Genomic DNA, 18,895 nt, shown 5'->3' on the forward strand with positions numbered 1-18,895 from the left:
GACCGATGTATGGACCACCTCCAGTACCTGCAACCGCCAGGCACTGGGTACAAAAAGCTTCCCTTCTGGAAGAGAAACCGAGGCATCAGCCTGAGCCACCAAAATCTGATTGGATACGTCAGACGTCAAGGCCGTCACCACTATCCCAGGTAACAAGATCCCCTCACAGTGGGAATCCTCCTGCTCTGGAGCTCCAAAACTACGAGATAAAGCATCAGCCCTAATGTTCTTAGACCCTGGAATATATGTAACAACAAAATTAAAGCGTGAAAAGAGCAACGCCCACCGGGCCTGGCGCGCATTTAGACGTTTGGCAGACTCTAAGTATATCAAATTTTTATGATCCGTAAATACTGTAACTTGATGCTTGGCCCCTTCCAGAAAATGTCTCCACTCTTCAAACGCCCATTTAACCCCTTCCCGCCGCAGGGCGTACGTTTACGTCCTGGCAGCGGGGTACTTCCCGCAACAGGGCGTAAACTTACGTCCTGGAGATAGCGCGGGATCACATAAGATCCCGCGCTCTCTCGCAGCGGGAGCCGGCTGTCAGTCACAGCCGGCGTCCCGCTGCAACAGCGGGGGGACATCGGAGATGCGCCCCCGGCTGTTAACCCCTTCCCTGCCGCGATCTAAGTAGATCGCGGCAGGGAAAGAGTTCACAGAGGGAGCGGACTCCCTCCGTGTCTCCGGCCGGAACTCGCGATGTCATCGCAAGAGCCCGGCCTGTCACCATGGCAACAGGACGCCAGACACCGGCGTCCTGTATTGCCTATGCCTATGATCGCTGTATAAGCGATAAGGCATGGCAGAGCAGTAGCTCTGCCATGCCTTATACCAGCGATCATAGGCACAGTGCTGCAAGTCCCTCAGAGGGACTCAAATTATGTAAAAAAAAGAAAAGAAAAATGTAAAAAAAAGACAAATGTAAAAAAAAAATGTAAAAAAAACCCCTTTTTATGCTTTTTTTCAGATTAGCATAAAAAAGGTTAAAAAAAAAATTAAACCCCACATATTTGGTATTGTCGCGTCCGTAACGACGCGTACAATAAGTTGCACATACTTTTGACTGTGCACGCAAAAAAACGCTAAAAGACTGAGGCAAAATGCTAATTTTTAGCATTTTGCCTCACTAAAAACGCAATAAAAGTGATCAAAAAAGTTGTATGTACCCCAAAATGGTATCAGTAAAAACTACAGCTCGTCTCGCAAAAAATAAGCCCTCATAGAGCTCCATACATCGAAAAATAAAAAAGTTACAGGACTTTGAATGCAGCAATTTAGAATAGAAAAAAGATTTCCAAAAAAAGGATTTTTAATGCAGAAAAGTGGAAAAACCTAAAAAAAATGTAAGAATTTTGGTATCGTTGTAACCGTACCGGTCCGCAGAAAAAATGGAATGTCTCATTTGTGCTGCATGATTAACGCTGTAAAAAAAAATTAAAAAAATCTATGGCAGAATTGATGCGTTTTCTCTCCCTGCTATCATAAAAAAAAAAAAAAAAGTTTTACAATATAGTCTATGTACCCAAAAGTGGCACCGATAAAAACTACAGTTCGCCACGCAAAAAACAAGCTCTCACACGGCCGCGTCGACGGAAAAATAAAAAAGTTATGACTTTTGATAAATGGAGAAGAAAATCCGCCAAAAATTGTTGCGTCCTTAAGCCCAAAATAGGCCATGTCATGAAGGGGTTAATAGCCAATAATTAATATATAAATAATATCATAGTTTCTCTCTGAAGGACTGAATTTCCTGGAAAAGAAGGCACACGGCTGCAACTTGGCAATGTCAGGCAACCAGGGAAAGCAGCAATTGGGGGTCCCTGCAACGTAGCCCACAACCCCTGTCCCTGCCTACTTGCCTCCACTCCTGGCTAACCTCAGGCGGGCAACTGGGCGACGGTCCCTACACTGGCTAGGGGAATGCTGGAGAAAGCCACAATCCCGGGAAACAGAAAACAAATGGACAAACAGACAACCAGAGCGAAGCACAAAGGGAAAACCGCAAACCAGTCCAGGAGCAAGCCAAGGTCAAGTACAAAAGTCAGTCCGGAGAAACGCAGTACAGAAGGAGGAGACAAAGTCAGGTCAGGGGGAAAGCCGAGGTCACAACACTAATAATCAGGACTACAAGGAAACGCTGGTGAGTGCAAGGAAGCCTAAACAAACACTGGCAGTGTCAGGAAGCAACCGAGGGGTTTAAATGCTGTCAGAGCTCCCGCCCCAGCAGCTGATTGGGGCGGAGCACCTGACAGCAGCAGGATAATCAGAAAGTGCTGGGAGTACCTCCCTCAGCACTAGCAGACCAGACTAGGTCAGTGGGGATGCAGCAGGCTGCCATGGAAACAGGAATACGGCGCCGGGTAGCAGCCGCCATGCTGCTAGCACCTCTGCGCCGTGTAGGAGCCGGGCGGCCAGGAGTGATAACCAGCGTAGGAGTCCCCTGCGACGTGCACTCGCAGCAGGGGTGACAGCGTCCGACGTGCGGGCACGGCGACCCCGATAGCCGCCCATCCTGACAGGCAAGAGAGGCACAGCCCTGCGACAAAACCGCACCCACACCATGTTCGGACGCGTCTACCTCGACCACAAAAGGCAGGTTAAGATCAAGTTGTATCAATACAGGGGCTGACAAAAATGCCTTCTACAAACATAGAAAAGCCTCTATTGCCTCAGGTGACCAGTTAACTAAATCAGCACCCTTCTTGGTTTGGCCACCACCGAAAAGTTCCTGATAAATTTACGGTAAAAATTAGGCAAACCAAGAAAGCGCTGAAGTACCTTTAGACCGGTTGGTTGGCACCATTCAGTTATGGCGCGAACCTTATCGGAATCCATCTGAATGGCGGAAGAAGTTATCACATAGCTCAAAAACGACACTTTCTGCACCCCAAACTGACATTTCTCCAATTTGGCAAATCATTTATTGTCTCGAAGACACGAAAGAACAACATGTAAATGTCTCACATGAGATTCCCAATTGGGAGAGAAAATTATTATGTCATCCAAATATACCACCATGAAGGCCCCAGTGATATAGTGAAAAATGGAGTTAATGAAGCCCTGGAACATGGCCGGAGCATTGCATAATCCAAACGGCATTACTAAACATTCAAAATGTCCAAACGGAGTATTAAATGTGGACTTCCATTCATACCCTTCACGGATTCTAATCAGGTTGTAAGCTCCCCTCAGATCGAGCTTGGAGAACCATTTAGCCCCCACAACCTGATTGAGTAAATCGGGAATCAATGAAAGTGAGTATTGATTCTTTACAGTAATCATATTTAACGACTGATAATCAATACAAGGCCGGAGACTACCATCTTTCTTTTCCACGAAGAACAGACCGGCCCCAGCAGGAGACTCAGAATGGCGTATATGGTCCTTGGCCAAGCTCTCAGTTACATACTCCTTCATAGCCTCCCGTTCAGGCACAGTAACATGGTAGATACCACCCTTTGGGATCTTACTTTCGGGAAGCAGATCAATCTTGCAATCCCACTCCCTATGAGGGAGTAAAGCTTCCGAAAGCTGTTTGGAAAATACATCTGTGAATTCTTCTAAATACTTAGGTAGGTCGGCCACCTCACAACCAGAGGAATGCAACTGGATGGTTGTCAAATGGTCCTTGCATCCTGTACCCCACTGTATCAACTCAGAAGCTGCCAATCAATAATGGAGTTATGTAGTTGCAACCATGGTAACCCCAACACGATATCAACCGATAGACCTTCCATCACCAAAAATGTACAGATCTCTGAATGTAGACCCCCACCGAAAACCTTTGTTCCGGTGTAATTTTCTTTATCAAACCCGTGGCCAGCGGGATGGCATCAATTCCAGAGACCTGTAAATTGGGATTTAAATCTTGCCACGCAGAAGCTATTGACTTGACAAACTCAAAATTCACAAAATTAACTGTCGCCCCTGAGTCGACAAAAGCGTGACCAGAAATGAGGCTGGAACGCAACAGAATAGAACAAGGGAGAAGCAACTTGGAAAAACCCGGAAGTACCTGAGCTCCTAGGCGATCCTTCCAGAGATCGCCTAGGAGCGGAAGTTTGCCTGCTGCCAACTCTGGTCACAGGTGGCGACAAGATGTCCAGGGTCCCCGCAGTAGAAGCACAACCAGTTTCTTTGTCGGAAAGCCAGGCGCTCTGGTGCTGGCAAGTATCCCAGTTCCATCTTCTCAATCTGGTTACCAGGAGAACTGGGGTGCTGATCTTTACAGGCCGAGGTGAGACTCTGCGGTCTAGTGACTCTTCTAGCTCTCAGCCACTGGTTGGCTTGTACTGCTAACATCATTGCCGTCTCTAACGTCTTAGGCTCCAGGTGACCCAACAGCAAGTCCTTTACCGACTCAGAGAGCCTAGTCAAGCAAAGGTCCTTTAAGGCCCAGTCATTCCACCCTGAATCTACACAGAACTGTTGGAATTGTGAACAAAACTCCTCGGCCATCATCTTACCCTTATGCAGGCTCAATAAATTAGAAACCGCATAACCAGCATGATCTGGCTCATCGTATATCTGACCTAAGGCGGAGAAAAAGGCATCCACCGACTGACAAGAGGGGGAATCTGATGGTAACGAAAAAGCCTAATTCTGTGGGTCCCCTCTTAGTCTTGAAATAACAATTCTAACCCTCTGATGTTCTGACCCAGGGGAGTGTGGGCGCAAACTAAAATATAGTCTACATCCCTCGTGGAATGCAAAAAAATGCCTTACAGTCACCAGAAAAGAAGTCGGGTAAAGTCACCTTGGGTTCACAAATAGGTATGGGTCCCCGTGATACCATTGCCGGAGTCCCTGCCACCGCCTGCTCCTGGTGCGAGAGACGAGCCAACAAGTCCTGCACCACCTCAGTCAAATTCTGTACCCGATCTATATCTGCTGTAACTGGCTTAATAATGAACAGATACTCGGGTTCCACCTTCAGCCCCGAATCTAGTGTTTCTGTCAGGGCTGGTTAGGAACGGAAGACTGGAAGTCCCTACAACCAACCCTCTCTCATTTCCCTACTTACCCTCCCCCCTGGGCTAAACCCCAGGGCGACAACTGGGCGGCGGTCCCTACTCTGCACTGAAGGGACCATAAGTCCCCTCCTGACAACAACAGTAATTTTTCATTAAGCTGATTACATGGATTACAATGCAGTTTTTCGTTGGTTATGGTAATTTGTTTTCATGTTGCTTTTCTCTTACAGGAAGAGCCCATGAAACAGATTGTGATCTACTGCAAAGAGCAACATCTCTTTAAAGACATCCACCCATCCTTAAGTAAATGTTTTGAGGACTGTGCAATTGAAGCAGTGCATTTTGCTTGTCAGGTACAGTTGGGCATTTGTTAATGGAAAAAAGTTACAAATAAGCAGTAAAACTTGCAGAAATCTGCAGATCCTATTTCATCCACAGATCAGATTTCATGCGTGACAATACAATATGTGAAATCAGCGAGAATTTCACCAAGAAATGCTGCAGATTTTAAAGTTTTTACAGAACTGCATTTACTGAACTTTTGGTTTGGCTTCAATTTCCATTTCAGCCTGAGGAAGGATCGATAGACGATCCGAAAGCTCGCTATAACATCATGTATTTTTGATAGCCATTAAAAGGTATCATATCTACAAGAATCCTTGGTTTCTCTCACTGAGAAGAATCACACTTCGCACATGTTTAAGCACCTTGCAAGTAGTTTACAGCAGAAAGGTGTTAATGAATGATGTCATTGCACCTTGAATGGACTTCACTAAGCAAAACTTGTGCAAAAATTCGCCAAATGCTAGATTTTTTTTGTGTTTTTGTATGTATGTATATATATATATATATATGTGTATATATATATATATATATATATATATATATATATATATATATATATATATAGCCTTTTTTTACATGTGGGTCTTTTTATAAGCCTTTATCTAGTCAGAGGATTTGAGCACTTTCAGAATTTACCCAAGTTGGATTCTTAAAAAGCAAGTAAAAGTTATAACCAGGGGTAGATTATACAATTTGATTGTCTTCACTGTTGTTTTCCCATCTTTCTTTTATAGTCGGACGATAAAATTCTCACTCAATTGGAGAGATATAACGTAGAAAATTTGGGGAGATTGGTGTCTAGTGTTATACTGCAGTCTTGGCCAAAAGATAACGATGGAAACTGTATTAAGGACGATGACAGAATCTTACAGCATTTGTTACAATGGGGGGATGCAACGTATATATTCAAACTTTATGGTAAGTTTTTTGTTTTTGTTTTTTTTTTTTACCATTCTTTTTAATTTAGATTTCTAATGCTGATTCTTCAACATGATGTGCTCTATTGTTTAGCGGCATTTTGGCCGTGCCCTCCTAACCATCTGTAAGGGGGATGAAAATCCTAGTTTTGTATATTAGGGTAAATGCCATTACTGCTAATGTTTAACACGCAACTGCCTAATCTGATTGATAGAATGGGCACTGTTGGGGCCAAGCAACACCCCCTCCATGGACATTGTGTGTATGGTCTTGATCCCAACCCAATGGCCCCTTTAACCCCTTAGTGACGGCCCCATCGGGATTCTACGTCCTCACTAAGTGGGCTTTAATCCTAGAGGACGTAGAAATATGCGTCCTCTTAGGATTAATGCCCTCTTAGCTGAGGACGTGACAGTTCCATGCTGTCGGTGCCCACCGGTAGCCGACAGCATGGAGCTGTCATCCTGGGCTGCGGGCAGTCCCCCCCGGAAATGCGATCGGTGCTATCCAATGGATAGCCGATCGCAATACAGTGAAAAAAAGTCAAAAAAAGTTAAAGATTCAGCTGCCCTGATGGATCAGATCCATCAGGGCAGCTGAAATTACTCACCCGCCTTGATCAAGGTGTTCTGCGGTGAGTTGGGTCCTCCTGGACCCGGCGCCGCTTTTCTGCGCATGCGCAGAAGGCCAGGAGACCCGGCAAATTCAAAATCTCCTGGCTCACGGCTTCCGAAGGTAGCCAGGAGCCAGGAGATGTCCCCGGGCCCGCGATCAACACTATCTAGTGGATAGCGGCGATCGCGAAAATTTTTTAAAAAAGTTTAGAAAAGTGTCAGTTTCACCTCCCCTCATGGATCGGATCCATGAGGGGAGGTGAAAATACTCACCTCGGGTCCTCTGCCGATGTCCCCGGTGTTCCGGGAGCCAAAGTCCCCCTCTGCGCATGCGCGCCCGATGTCAATCATCGTGTGCATGCACAGAGGGGCTTGAGCCCCGGGAAATTCAAAATCCCTCTGCTCCTGGCTGCATGTGTAGCCAGGAGCAGAGGGATGTCACTGGAGACATGATCACTATTATCCAATGGATAATAGTGATCATTTAAAGTAAAAAAAAGAGTTTAAAAAGTGAAAAAAAAGTTAAAAAGTTAAAAAAGAAAAGTTTTAAAAAGTAAAAAAAAAGTTTAAAAAGCTGACGTTTCATCTCCCCTCAGGGATCATATCCGTGAGGGAGGATGAAATTACGTACCTAAGGCCCCTGGATTTATCCGTGGACCTTACCCCAGTTTCTGCGCACGTGCCCATTGCCAAAATGGCGGACGCATGCGCAAAAGCTGTGGATTGCCAGGGTAATTTAAAATCTCCCTGCTCCTGGCTACAAAACTTAGCCGAGAGCCTGGAGATTTCACGGGGGGCCGCGGTGAGCGGTTGCTGATCACGTGTTCACCATTATCCAATGGATAATGGCGATCACGTAAAAGTAAAAAAAAGGTGAAGCTTCATCTCCCCTCACTGATGCAATCGGTGAGAGGAGATGAAACTGTTTACCGGAGGCATCCGTATTTGTATCCCGATGCGATCTTGCTCCGTGAAATTTCCCGGATTCTGCACATGCGACCGCCGGCAAAACACCGGACACAAGCGCAGGAGACGGGGAGCCCAGGAAATTTAAAATCTCCCTGCTCCCAGCGACCAATGGTTGCCGAGAGCCTGGAGCAGTGACCTTGTTGAACGGTCACCGGTCACGTGATAAAAAGGTAGCAATCTACCTTAGGCCGGTCTCACATGACCGGATAGGAATTAGGGATTCCGCATGCGTCTGATCCGCGGTATTACGCAGATCAATCGCATTGGATTACACATTTCCGCTCACATTAGTGGGTCGGAATTGTGTAATCCACTCGCAGAAAAGAGAACGCAACAGGTTCTAGTTTACTGCGGATATCCGCAACGCAGAGCCCATTGTGCTCCATGGTCGCGGATATATCCGCAGCCCATACGCAACTACATTGTGTACGGGCTGCAGGTACCTGTGTCATCGCTAAGCGCCGATCCGGGAAATACCATACAAACTGACGGGCTCACAGCTGGGATCCGCTGTGGGCCTCCGCAAGTAGATTCCACGTACAGCCGCGTGAGCCCGGCATTATTCAGACCACTACCTGTAATACGTATTTTACAAGAAGCCCCGGGAACGCTTGCTTTCATGCAGCTCCAGGAGCAGCTTGTTGGGCGCCTTCTGTGTGAGACCGCTGCACCTCCGCAAGATTACAAAGCCTCACAGAGCGCCACTTTTTAGACCCCATCCCTGCCGCTGAGGTCACGAAATGCCCCTCAAAAAGCATGAGAGGAGTTGGCATACCCGGTTTTATTGCCCCATGTGCCCATCCCAACCAGGCCCCTGTAATTACCCCTGTCTTCGGAAATACCACACAGCTTACATTATTACTTTTATCTAAGATTTGGGGGAACGCCGAAAAGTGCGGAGGGGGGGTGGGGGGTGGGAATTTTTTTAACGTGTCAATTTTTATTCCGTACAAGTGAACAGTGGGGCCTGGGATTTATTCAGTTGTGCCCTGCAATCCAACGGGTGTTCCCCCCATTACAGGCCTTGACTTGTGTCCTATAAGTAGATTAGAGCCTCAATGGGTATGTTTCTGAACATGGGACAAACAGGGGGATCCATTTTGGGGTTGTACACTGTACAAAAAAACCAGTTTTTAAATTGACAAAATTGCCAAAAAAATGAAAATCGTAATTTTTTCCTTGTGCTTTGCTTAGATTCATTCAAATACTGTCGGTTCAAAATACGCAGTACACCCCCAGATGAATTCGTTAAGGGGTCTAGTTTTCAAAATGGGGTCATTGATGGGGGTTCTTTATCGGTTTGGACGCTCAATGTCTCTACAAGTGGGCAATGGGGCCTGGAATTAATTCCGTTGTGCCCTGAAATCCAACTGGTGCTCCTTCCATTATAGGCCTAGCCATGTTTCCTTTAAGTAGATTAGGGCCACAAGGGGTATGGTTCTGAACACGGGACAAACAGGGGTATCTATTTTGGGGTGAAAGTCTTCATTCATTTGTGTTCTGTACAAAAAAAAACAGTTTTTACATTGATACAACTGCGAAAAAAATGAAAATTGTAATTTTTTCCTACTGCTTTGCTTGGATTTATTCAAAAATTGTAGGGTAAAAATACATAGTACACCACTCGATGCATTCGTTAAGAGGTATAGTTTTCAAAATGGGATCATTTGTTAGGGTTCTCTGTCATTTTGGCCGCTCAAGGGCTCTACAAGAGTGCAATGGGGCCTAAATCGCCTTCATGCAAAATTTCTGTTCTGAAAACCATTGACTACTCCTTTCATTTTGGGCTCCAATGTGCATCCAGGCATAAGATTTGGGCCACAATGGGTATATTTCTGAACACGGGACAAACAGGGGTATCCATTTTGGGGTGCAAGTTTTCATTCATGTGTGTGCTGTACAAAAAAAGCTGTTTTTAAAATGACAGAATTGCCAAAAAAGCGAAAAGCACAATTGTTTTCTTTTGCTTTGCTTGAATTCATTCAAAAACTGTGAAGTCAAAATGGGCAGTACACCCCTAGATAAATTCATTAAGGGGTCTAGTTTTCAAAATGGGGTCACTTGTGGGGGTTCTCTATGGTTTTGGACTCTCAAGAGCTCTACAAGTGTGCTATGGGGCATAAAAGGCCTTCAAGCTAAATTTATGTTCTGAAAACCACTGACTATTCCTTTCGGTTTGGGCCCTGTTGTGCATCCAGACATAAGATTAGGGCCGCCATGGGTATGTCTCTGAACACGGGACAAACATGGGTATCCATTTTGGGGTGCAAGTCTTCATTCATGTGTGTGCTGTACAAAAAAGCTGTTTTTAAAAGGACAGAATTGCCAAAAAACGAAACTCACAAAATTTTTTTCCTTTTGCTTTGCTTGAATTTATTCAAAATTGTGGGGTCAAAATGGTCTATATACCCCTAGATGAATTTATTAAGGGGTCTAGTTTTTAAAATAGGGTCATTTGTGGTTTTGGCCGCTCAAGAGCTCTACAAGAGTGCTATGGGGCCTAAAACACCTTCAAACAAAATTTATGTTCTGAAAGACACTGACTACTCCTTTCGTTTTAGGCCCCGTTGTGCATCTAGACTTAAGATTAGGGTCACAATAGGCATATTCTGAAGTTGGTAGAAACAGGGGTATCCATTTTGGGGTGTGAATCCTCATTTTCATGTGCACTATAGAAAAAAAAAATTTTTTTAAATGACATATTTGCAAAAATATGAAATTTTATTTTTTATCCTCTAAATTGAATTAATTCCTGGAAAAAAACTGTGGGGTCAAAATACGCCTGACCCCCCCCCCCCCCCCCCCTCAGTGAATACATTAAAGGGTGTAGTTTTTAAAATGGGGTCATTTGGGGGGGTATCTATCATTCTGACACCTATGAGCCTTTGCAAACTTGGCTTGCTGTAAGAAAACAAAGTGTTCCTCAAAATGTTGAAAAGTAATGTTCAATTTGTACGTCCTCTAAATGGTTAAAAAAAACACAAAAGTTTTTCAAATGTGCATTCAGAATTAAGTAAACAGATGAAAATATATATCCTATCAAAAATTTGTACAGTATGTTTGGACATATTTGAGATATTACAGTTGAAAATGTAAAAAAATGACAATTGATTCAAAATTTTCCCAATATTGGTACTTTTAATAAATATACACGAATTATATCGGTCTATTTTTGCAACGTAAATGAAGCACAACATGTGGCGAAAAAACAGTGTCAGAATCACTTGGATATGCAAAACCTTTACGGAGTTAAATGACGCATGTCAGATTTCCAAAATTTGGCTCCGTCACTAAGGCGCAAACAGGCTTCATCACTAAGGGGTTAAGGTTTACAACGCTGTTCAACAACGCTTTTCAATTCCTAACAGATCAACTACACAGTTATGCTTGGTAGAAACGGCGATTATTATAGCGATACTGCGCTTTTCTTATTACCCTCCTTACTTCCGCAGATGTAATAGAAACTCTTTGAAAACTTTGTAAACAGTAATTAACCACAACATGAAGTTTCATTGTTCTAAAAACATTTATTTAATGTATGCAGCCAAATATCATACTACAATTGTTTGAATAGTTGTTGTTCTTCAATAAACCGAGTTTAAAAAAGAATAAGCTGAAAAAGGGAACCAATTAGATGTTGGCTTATAATGGCCAATCAGAATAGAGGCTATGAATATTTTTTGGGGAAGTTAGTGGCATGCTCTCAGGGCTGACTGTCTAAAAGAAAACCTGTAGAACTATTTTACTGTAGTTGTCCATTACAACCACTTACAGCGCAGCTTTCATTAGACCCACAGCAGAATGCAGAAAATAGTTTCATATGTTCCTCCCTGCCATAAACGCCCACTAACTTGCAGTACACTGTATATTGAGCAAAATAAAATTGAAGTTTCTTTCGGATTTGCAAAGTTACCGCATTGTTACCCTCCACCTTGAAAGATTATCATCTAGGCCAGAGGTTCCCCAAGTTTTTAGTACTGTAGACCGCTTGTCGATTTGATTTATTTTTCCATAGTCCCCTGCCTGTCTTAGGCTCGCTGTACACGGCGGGGTCAGATTTCACATGCGGGAGCGCTCAGCAGAATCTCTACAGTGGATGATCCACTTGGCTCGCCGTTGGACAAGCACAGTACAGATTTTTTTAAAAACCCCTGCTCCTCCCGCCTCATCACCTAGCTACGATGTGGAATCCGTGACCCTTTTGCAAAGTCAGTTGCGTAAGGGCTGCGGGTTGGATGGCTTTCATTGATTTCAATGAAAGCTGTCCACGCGGAATCCACTTTTTCTTTCCTCCGCGAGTGGAAAATCGCAATTTATTTCCGCTTTTGTGCAGGAAAAAGCATTTTCAATAGCATATTAAGGGTTGTATTTAGAGATGAGCGAACGTACTCGTCCGAGCTTGATATTCGTGCGAATATTAGGGTGTTCGGGATGCTCGTTACTCTTAACGAGCACCACGCGGTGTTCCGGTTACTTTCAGTTTCCTCTCTGAGACGTTAGCGCGCTTTTCTGGCCAATTGAAAGACAGGGAAGGCATTACAACTTCCCCCTGTGACATTCAAGCCCTATACCACCCCCCTGCTGTGAGTGGCTGGGGAGATCTGATGTCACCCGAGTATAAAAATCGGCCCCTCCCACGGCTCGCCACACATGCCTTGTGAGTTAGCTGAGGGAAAGTACTATCGTGCTGGTGCTGCTGTAGGGAGAGCGTTAGGAGTCAGTGTAGGCTTCAAGAACCCCAACGGTCCTTCTCAGGGCCACATCTATCCGTGTGCAGTACTGTGGAGGGTGCTGTTAGCAGTGTTGCACAATTTTTTTTTTTTCAAAATCGGCTGTCTGCAGAGCATTGCGCCCTGCATTAATAGTCCAGGGACAGAAGTGGTGGTTAGGCAGGGAGAGTGTTAGGAGTGAGTGTAGGCTTCAAGAACCCCAACGGTCCTTCTTAGGGCCAGATTTAACCGTGTGCAGTACTGTGCAGGCTGCTGTTAGCAGTGTTGCATTTTTTTTTTTTCAAAATCGGCTGTGCAGAGCATTGCGCCCGGCAGTAATACTACAGGGACAGAATTGTGTAGGCAGGGCCAGAAGACATATATTATTGATTGAATATAGTCAGTGGGCCTTTTCTTTACCAAAAAAAGGGAAAAATTCTATGTGCCCTGCCTCTGTCAGTCCTCAGCGTTCTGTGTACGTGTGTGGTGGGTGGAGATAGTAAACAAATCATACGCAGCCAGCTACGTTTAACAGCAGGCTTGCGCCAATTTATTTCCTGCCTTCCTGGGAAAAATCACCGCTCTGCTGCACTTCATATAACTGCATTTCTGTGGAACAGATTTCTTATCTGATTGAATATAGTCAGTGGGCCTTTTCTTTTTAAGAAAAGGGAAAAATTCTATGTGCCCTGCCTCTGTCAGTCCTCAGCGTTCTGTGTACGTGTGTGGTGGGTGGAGATAGTAAAAAATTCATACGCAGTCAACTACGTTTAACAGCAGGCTTGCGCCACTTTCTTTCCTGCCTGTGAAATTCCTTGCTCAGCTGTAGTTAATAACTCTGCAACACTAAAGTTCTGTGACACATTTGCAGGGGCACAACACAGTTATTAAACTTATTATTCATTGAATAGACGCAGTGGGCCTTTCCTTTTAAAAAAAAGGGAAAAAAGTATATTTGGCCTGCCTCTGACAGTCCTCGGGGCTCTGGGTACGTGTGTGCTGCGTGGAGAACGTTAAAAAATCAGACGCAACCAGCTACATTTTACAGCAGGCTTGCGCCACTTTCTTTCCTGCCTGGGAAATCAAATCACTGGTAATACACCATGCTGAGGGGTAGGGGTAGGCCTATAGGACGTGGACGCGGGCGAGGACGCGGAGGCCCAAGTCAGGGTGTGGGCACAGGCCGAGCCAGTGCGGTGGCCAGGGGTAGAGGCAGGGCCAGACCGAATAATCCACCAACTGTTTCCCAAAGCGCCCCCTCGCGCCATGCCACCCTGCACAGGTCAAGGTGCTCTACGGTGTGGCAGTTTTTCACACAGACGCCTGACGACCGACGAACAGTGGTGTGCAACCTTTATCGCGCCAAGATCAGCTGGGGAGGCACCACCAACAGCATGCGCAGGCATATGATGGCCAAGCACCCCACAAGGTGGGACGATGCCCGTTCACCGCCTCCGGTTTGCACCACTGCCTCTCCCCCTGTGCCCCAACCTGCCACTGAGATCCAACCCCCCTCTGAGGACACAGGCACTACCGTCTCCTGGCCTGCACCCACACCCTCACCTCCGCTGTCCTCGGCCCCATCCAGCAATGTCTCTCAGCGTAGCGTCCAGACGTCGCTAGCACCACAGTTTGAGCGCAAGCGCAAGTACGACGCCACGCACCCGCACGCTCAAGCGTTAAACGTGCACATTGCAAAATTGATCAGCCTAGAGATGCTGCCGTATAGGCTTGTGGAAACGGAGGCTTTCAAAAGCATGATGGCGGCGGCGGCCCCGCGCTACTCGGTTCCCAGTCGCCACTACTTTTCCCGATGTGCCGTCCCAGGCCTGCACGACCACGTCTCCCGCAACATTGTACGCGCCCTCACCAACGAGGTTACTGCCAAGGTCCACTTAACAACAGACACGTGGACAAGCACAGGCGGGCAGGGCCACTATATCTCCCTGACGGCACATTGGGTGAATTTAGTGGAGGCTGGGACAGAGTCAGAGCCTGGGACCGCTCACGTCCTACCCACCCCCCGAATTGCGTGCCACAGCTCGGTGGTGGTATCTGCGGGGGTGTATGCTTCCTCCACTAAACCACCCTCCTCCTCCTCCTACGCAACCTGTGTCTCGCAATCAAGATGTGTCAGCAGCAGCACGTCGCCAGCAGTCGGTGTCACGCGGCGTGGCAGCACAGCGGTGGGCAAGCGTCAGCAGGCCGTGCTGAAACTACTCAGCTTAGGAGAGAAGAGGCACACGGCCCACGAACTGCTGCAGGGTCTGACAGAGCAGACCGACCGCTGGCTTGCGCCGCTGAGCCTCCAACCGGGCATGGTCATGTGTGACAACGGCCGTAACCTGGTGGCGGCTCTGCAGCTCGGCAGCCTCACGCACGTGCCATGCCTGGCCCATGTCTTTAATTTGGTGGTTCAGCGCTTTCTGAAAAGCTACCCCCACTTGTCATACCTGCTCGGAAAGGTGCGCCGGATCTGCGCACATTTCCGCAAATCACACACGCACGCTGCCACCCTGCGGACCCTGCAACATCGGTTTAATCTGCCAGTGCACCGACTGCTGTGCGACGTGCCCACACAGTGGAACTCTACGCTCCACATGTTGGCCAGACTCTATGAGCAGCGTAGAGCTATAGTGGAATACCAACTCCAACTTGCGCGGCGCAGTGGGAGTCAGCCTCCTCAATTATTTACAGAAGAGTGGGCCTGGTTGGCAGCCATCTGCCAGGTCCTTGGAAAATTTGAGGAGTCTACCCAGGTGGTGAGCGGCGATGCTGCAATCATTAGCGTCACCATTCCTCTGCTATGCATCTTGAGAAGTTCCCTGCAAAGCATAAAGGCAGACGCTTTGCGCTCGGAAACAGAGCCGGGGGAAGACAGTATGTCGCTGGATAGTCAGAGCACCCTCCTGTCTATATCTCAGCGCGTTCAGGAGGAGGAGCATGAGGAGCATGAGGAGGATGAGGAGGAGGGGGAAGAGACAGCTTGGCCCACTGCTGACGGTACCCATGCTGCTTGCCTGTCATCCTTTCAGCGTGTATGGCCTGAGGAGGAGGAAGAGGAGGAGGATCCTGAAAGTGATCTTCCTAGTGAAGACAGCCATGTGTTGCGTACAGGTACCCTGGCACACATGGCTGACTTCATGTTAGGATGCCTTTCTCGTGACCCTCGCGTTACACGCATTCTGGCCACTACGGATTACTGGGTATACACACTGCTCGACCCACGGTATAAGGAGAGCCTTTGCACTCTCATTCCCAAAGAGGAAAGGGGTTCGAGAATGATGCTATACCACAGGGCGCTGGTGGACAAACTGATGGTAAACTTCCCATCCGACAGCGCTAGTGGCAGAAGGCGCAGTTCCAAGGGCCAGGTAGCAGGGGAGGCGCAGAGATCAGGCAGCATGTACAGCGCAGGCAGGGGAACATTCTCCAAGGCCTTTGCCAGCTTTATGGCTCCCCAGCAAGACTGTGTCACCGCTCCCCAGTCAAGGCTGAGTCGGCGGGAGCACTGTAAAAGGATGGTGAGGGAGTACGTAGCCGATCGCACAACCGTCCTCCGTGACGCCTCTGCCACCTACAACTACTGGGTGTCGAAGCTGGACACGTGGCCTGAACTAGCGCTGTATGCCCTGGAGGTGCTTGCTTGTCCTGCGGCTAGCGTCTTGTCAGAGAGTGTGTTTAGTGTGGCTGGGGGAATCATCACGGATAAGCGTACCCACCTGTCAACCGACAGTGCCGACAGGCTTACACTCATCAAGATGAACAAAGCCTGGATTTCCCCAGACTTCTCTTCTCCACCAGCGGACAGCAGCGATACCTAAGCAATACGTAGGCTGCACCCGCGGATGGAAGCATCGTTCTCTCTCACCATCCAAAACGGGGACATTTCTGCTTCATCCATCTGTGTATAATATTCCTCCTCCTCCTCCTCCTGCTCCTCCTCCTGAAACCTCACGTAATCACGCCGAACGGGCAATTTTTCTTAGGGCCACAAGGCTCACTCATATAATTTTTCTAAACAATTTTTATACGTTTCAATGCTCTTAAAAGCGTTGAAACTTTAACTTGAACCAATTTTTCGTTAAACTGGGCTGCCTCCAGGCCTAGTTACCACTTAAGCCACATTAACCAAAGCGATTAATGGGTTTCACCTGCCCTCTTGGTTGGCCATGGCCAATTTTTTGGATGTACATTAGTACTGTTGATACTGCAATTTTTGTGGGCCCTTGCCTACAGTGTAATCAAATGAATTTTTAGCCCACCTGCATTACAGCTGACGTTACATCCGCTGTGTTGGGCAATGCAATGGGATATATTTATGTACCGCCGGTGGGTTCCAGGGAGCCACCCATGCTGTGGGTCCACAGGGAATTATAAATGCATCTGTTTCCACTTGTAAAGAACCCCAGTCTGACTGGGGCATGCAGTGTGGGCCGAAGCCCACCTGCATTAAGCACGACATTACTACCTCAGCTGTGTTGGGCAATGCAATGGGATATATTTATGTACTGCCGGTGGCTTCCTGGCACTCACCCATGCTGTGGGTCCACAGAGAATTATAAATGCATCTGAAACCACATCTAAAGAACCCCAGTCAGACTGGGGCATGCAGTGTGGGCCGAAGCCCACCTGCATTAAGCACGACATTACTACCTCAGCTGTGTTGGGCAATGCAATGGGATATTTTTATGTACCGCCGGTGGGTTCCAGGCAGCCACCCATGCTGTCGGTCCACAGGGACTTCACAATAGGGAGTTGTACCTGCCTGTGTCTATGAATTAAAAACCGCGGTCTGACTGGGGCATGCAGACACCTTGACAGAATGAATAGTGTGTGGCACATAGGTTCCCCATTGCTATGCCCACGTGTGCAGCTCCTGATGGCGGTGGCACAGGATTATATTTCTCATTGCTTCTGTACAGCATTGTGGGCTATCGCCCCGCCCCTTTTAAAGAGGGTCGCTGCCTAGCCGTGCCAACCCTCTGCAGTGTGTGCCTGCGGTTCCTCGTCATGGCAGACGCACTTATAAATAGACATGAGGGTGGTGTGGCATGAGGGCAGCTGAAGGCTGCGCAGGGACACTTTTGTGTGCGCTGTGGACACTGGGTCGTGCAGGGGGGGTTGGGCATCATGTAACCCAGGAGAAGTGGCAGCGGAGTGTCATGCAGGCAGTGATTGTGCTTTGTTGGAGGTAGTGTGGTGCTTAGCTAAGGTATGCATTGCTAATGAGGGCTTTTCAGAAGTAAAAGTTGTTGGGAGGGGGGGGGGCACTCTTGCCGGTATTGTGGCTTAATAGTGGGACCTGTGAACTTGCGATGCAGCCCAACATGTAGGCCCTCGCCTGCCCTATCCGTTGCTGTGTCGTTCCCATCACTTTCTTGAATTGCCCAGATTTTCACACATGAAAACCTTAGCGAGCATCGGCGAAATACAAAAATGCTCGGGTCGCCCATTGACTTCAATGGCGTTCGTTACTCGAAACGAACCCTCGAGCATTGCGATTATTTCGTCCCGAGTAACGAGCACCCGAGCATTTTGGTGCTCGCTCATCTCTACTTCCAAAATAAACAAGTGGATCTCTATATCTATATATATAAAGACGAAAGCCCTCACTGACTCACTCACTCACTGATTCACTGACTGACTGCCTGACTCGCCACTAATTCTCTCACTTCCTGATGTCATAAAAACATGAAATTTGGCACGAGCACTGATTATGTCATAAATAGGAAAAGTTAATGGGTCCCAACGCGATTATTTAATTCTAGCGCAAAAGAATTAGCGTCCAAATTTTACGTACGGAATCTAATTCTCTCACTTCCTGATGTCATTTTATATAAAGAAATTGTCACATGGTTACCTCCACGTGGTGTTTCCTGGGTAACGCAAAGAACCATGCAAAATGGTGAACATATTTTTTTCCTTGGTATCGCTAAAGTAACCACGACTTCATAAGATTTTCCGTGTGAACACCAGATAAACACCAGTACCAAATTAACTCGGGCGAAGCCGGGTATATCACCTAGTCTAGTACCTTGCTGCACTGCCTCTTGCTTGAAAATAAGATGTGATACAGGCAGATATGGAGGGTCTAGTAACCTATTGGGCTGCCTCTAGCTTGAATACAAGATGTGATATGGGTGGGCATGGAGACTCTAGTACCTTGTTCTACCGTCTCTAGCTTGCATACAAGATGTGATATGGGTATGCATGGAGGCTCTAGTACCCTGTTGGGCTGCCTCTAGCTTGGATACAAGATGTGATGCGGGCAGGCATGGAGGTTCTTGTACACTCCTGTACTGCCTCTATCTTGGATACAAAATGGGATACAGACAGGCATAGAAGTTCTAATACCTTGCTG

General features: G+C 47.0%; 1 protein-coding gene across 1 annotated transcript in view; it reads left to right on the forward strand.

Moving 5' to 3' along the window:
- Positions 1-18,895, forward strand: part of LOC136611105 (E3 ubiquitin-protein ligase RNF213-like) — a 228,127-nt gene that overhangs the window by 15,544 nt on the left and 193,688 nt on the right. The window contains exons 6-7 of the mRNA XM_066590378.1: positions 5,207-5,329; positions 6,056-6,239. Coding sequence (XP_066446475.1) covers positions 5,207-5,329; positions 6,056-6,239 — 307 coding nt within the window. The remainder of the gene's footprint in view (positions 1-5,206; positions 5,330-6,055; positions 6,240-18,895) is intronic.

Source organism: Eleutherodactylus coqui, chromosome 2 (assembly GCF_035609145.1).
Source record: "Eleutherodactylus coqui strain aEleCoq1 chromosome 2, aEleCoq1.hap1, whole genome shotgun sequence".
Classification (NCBI taxonomy): Eukaryota; Metazoa; Chordata; class Amphibia; order Anura; family Eleutherodactylidae; genus Eleutherodactylus; species Eleutherodactylus coqui.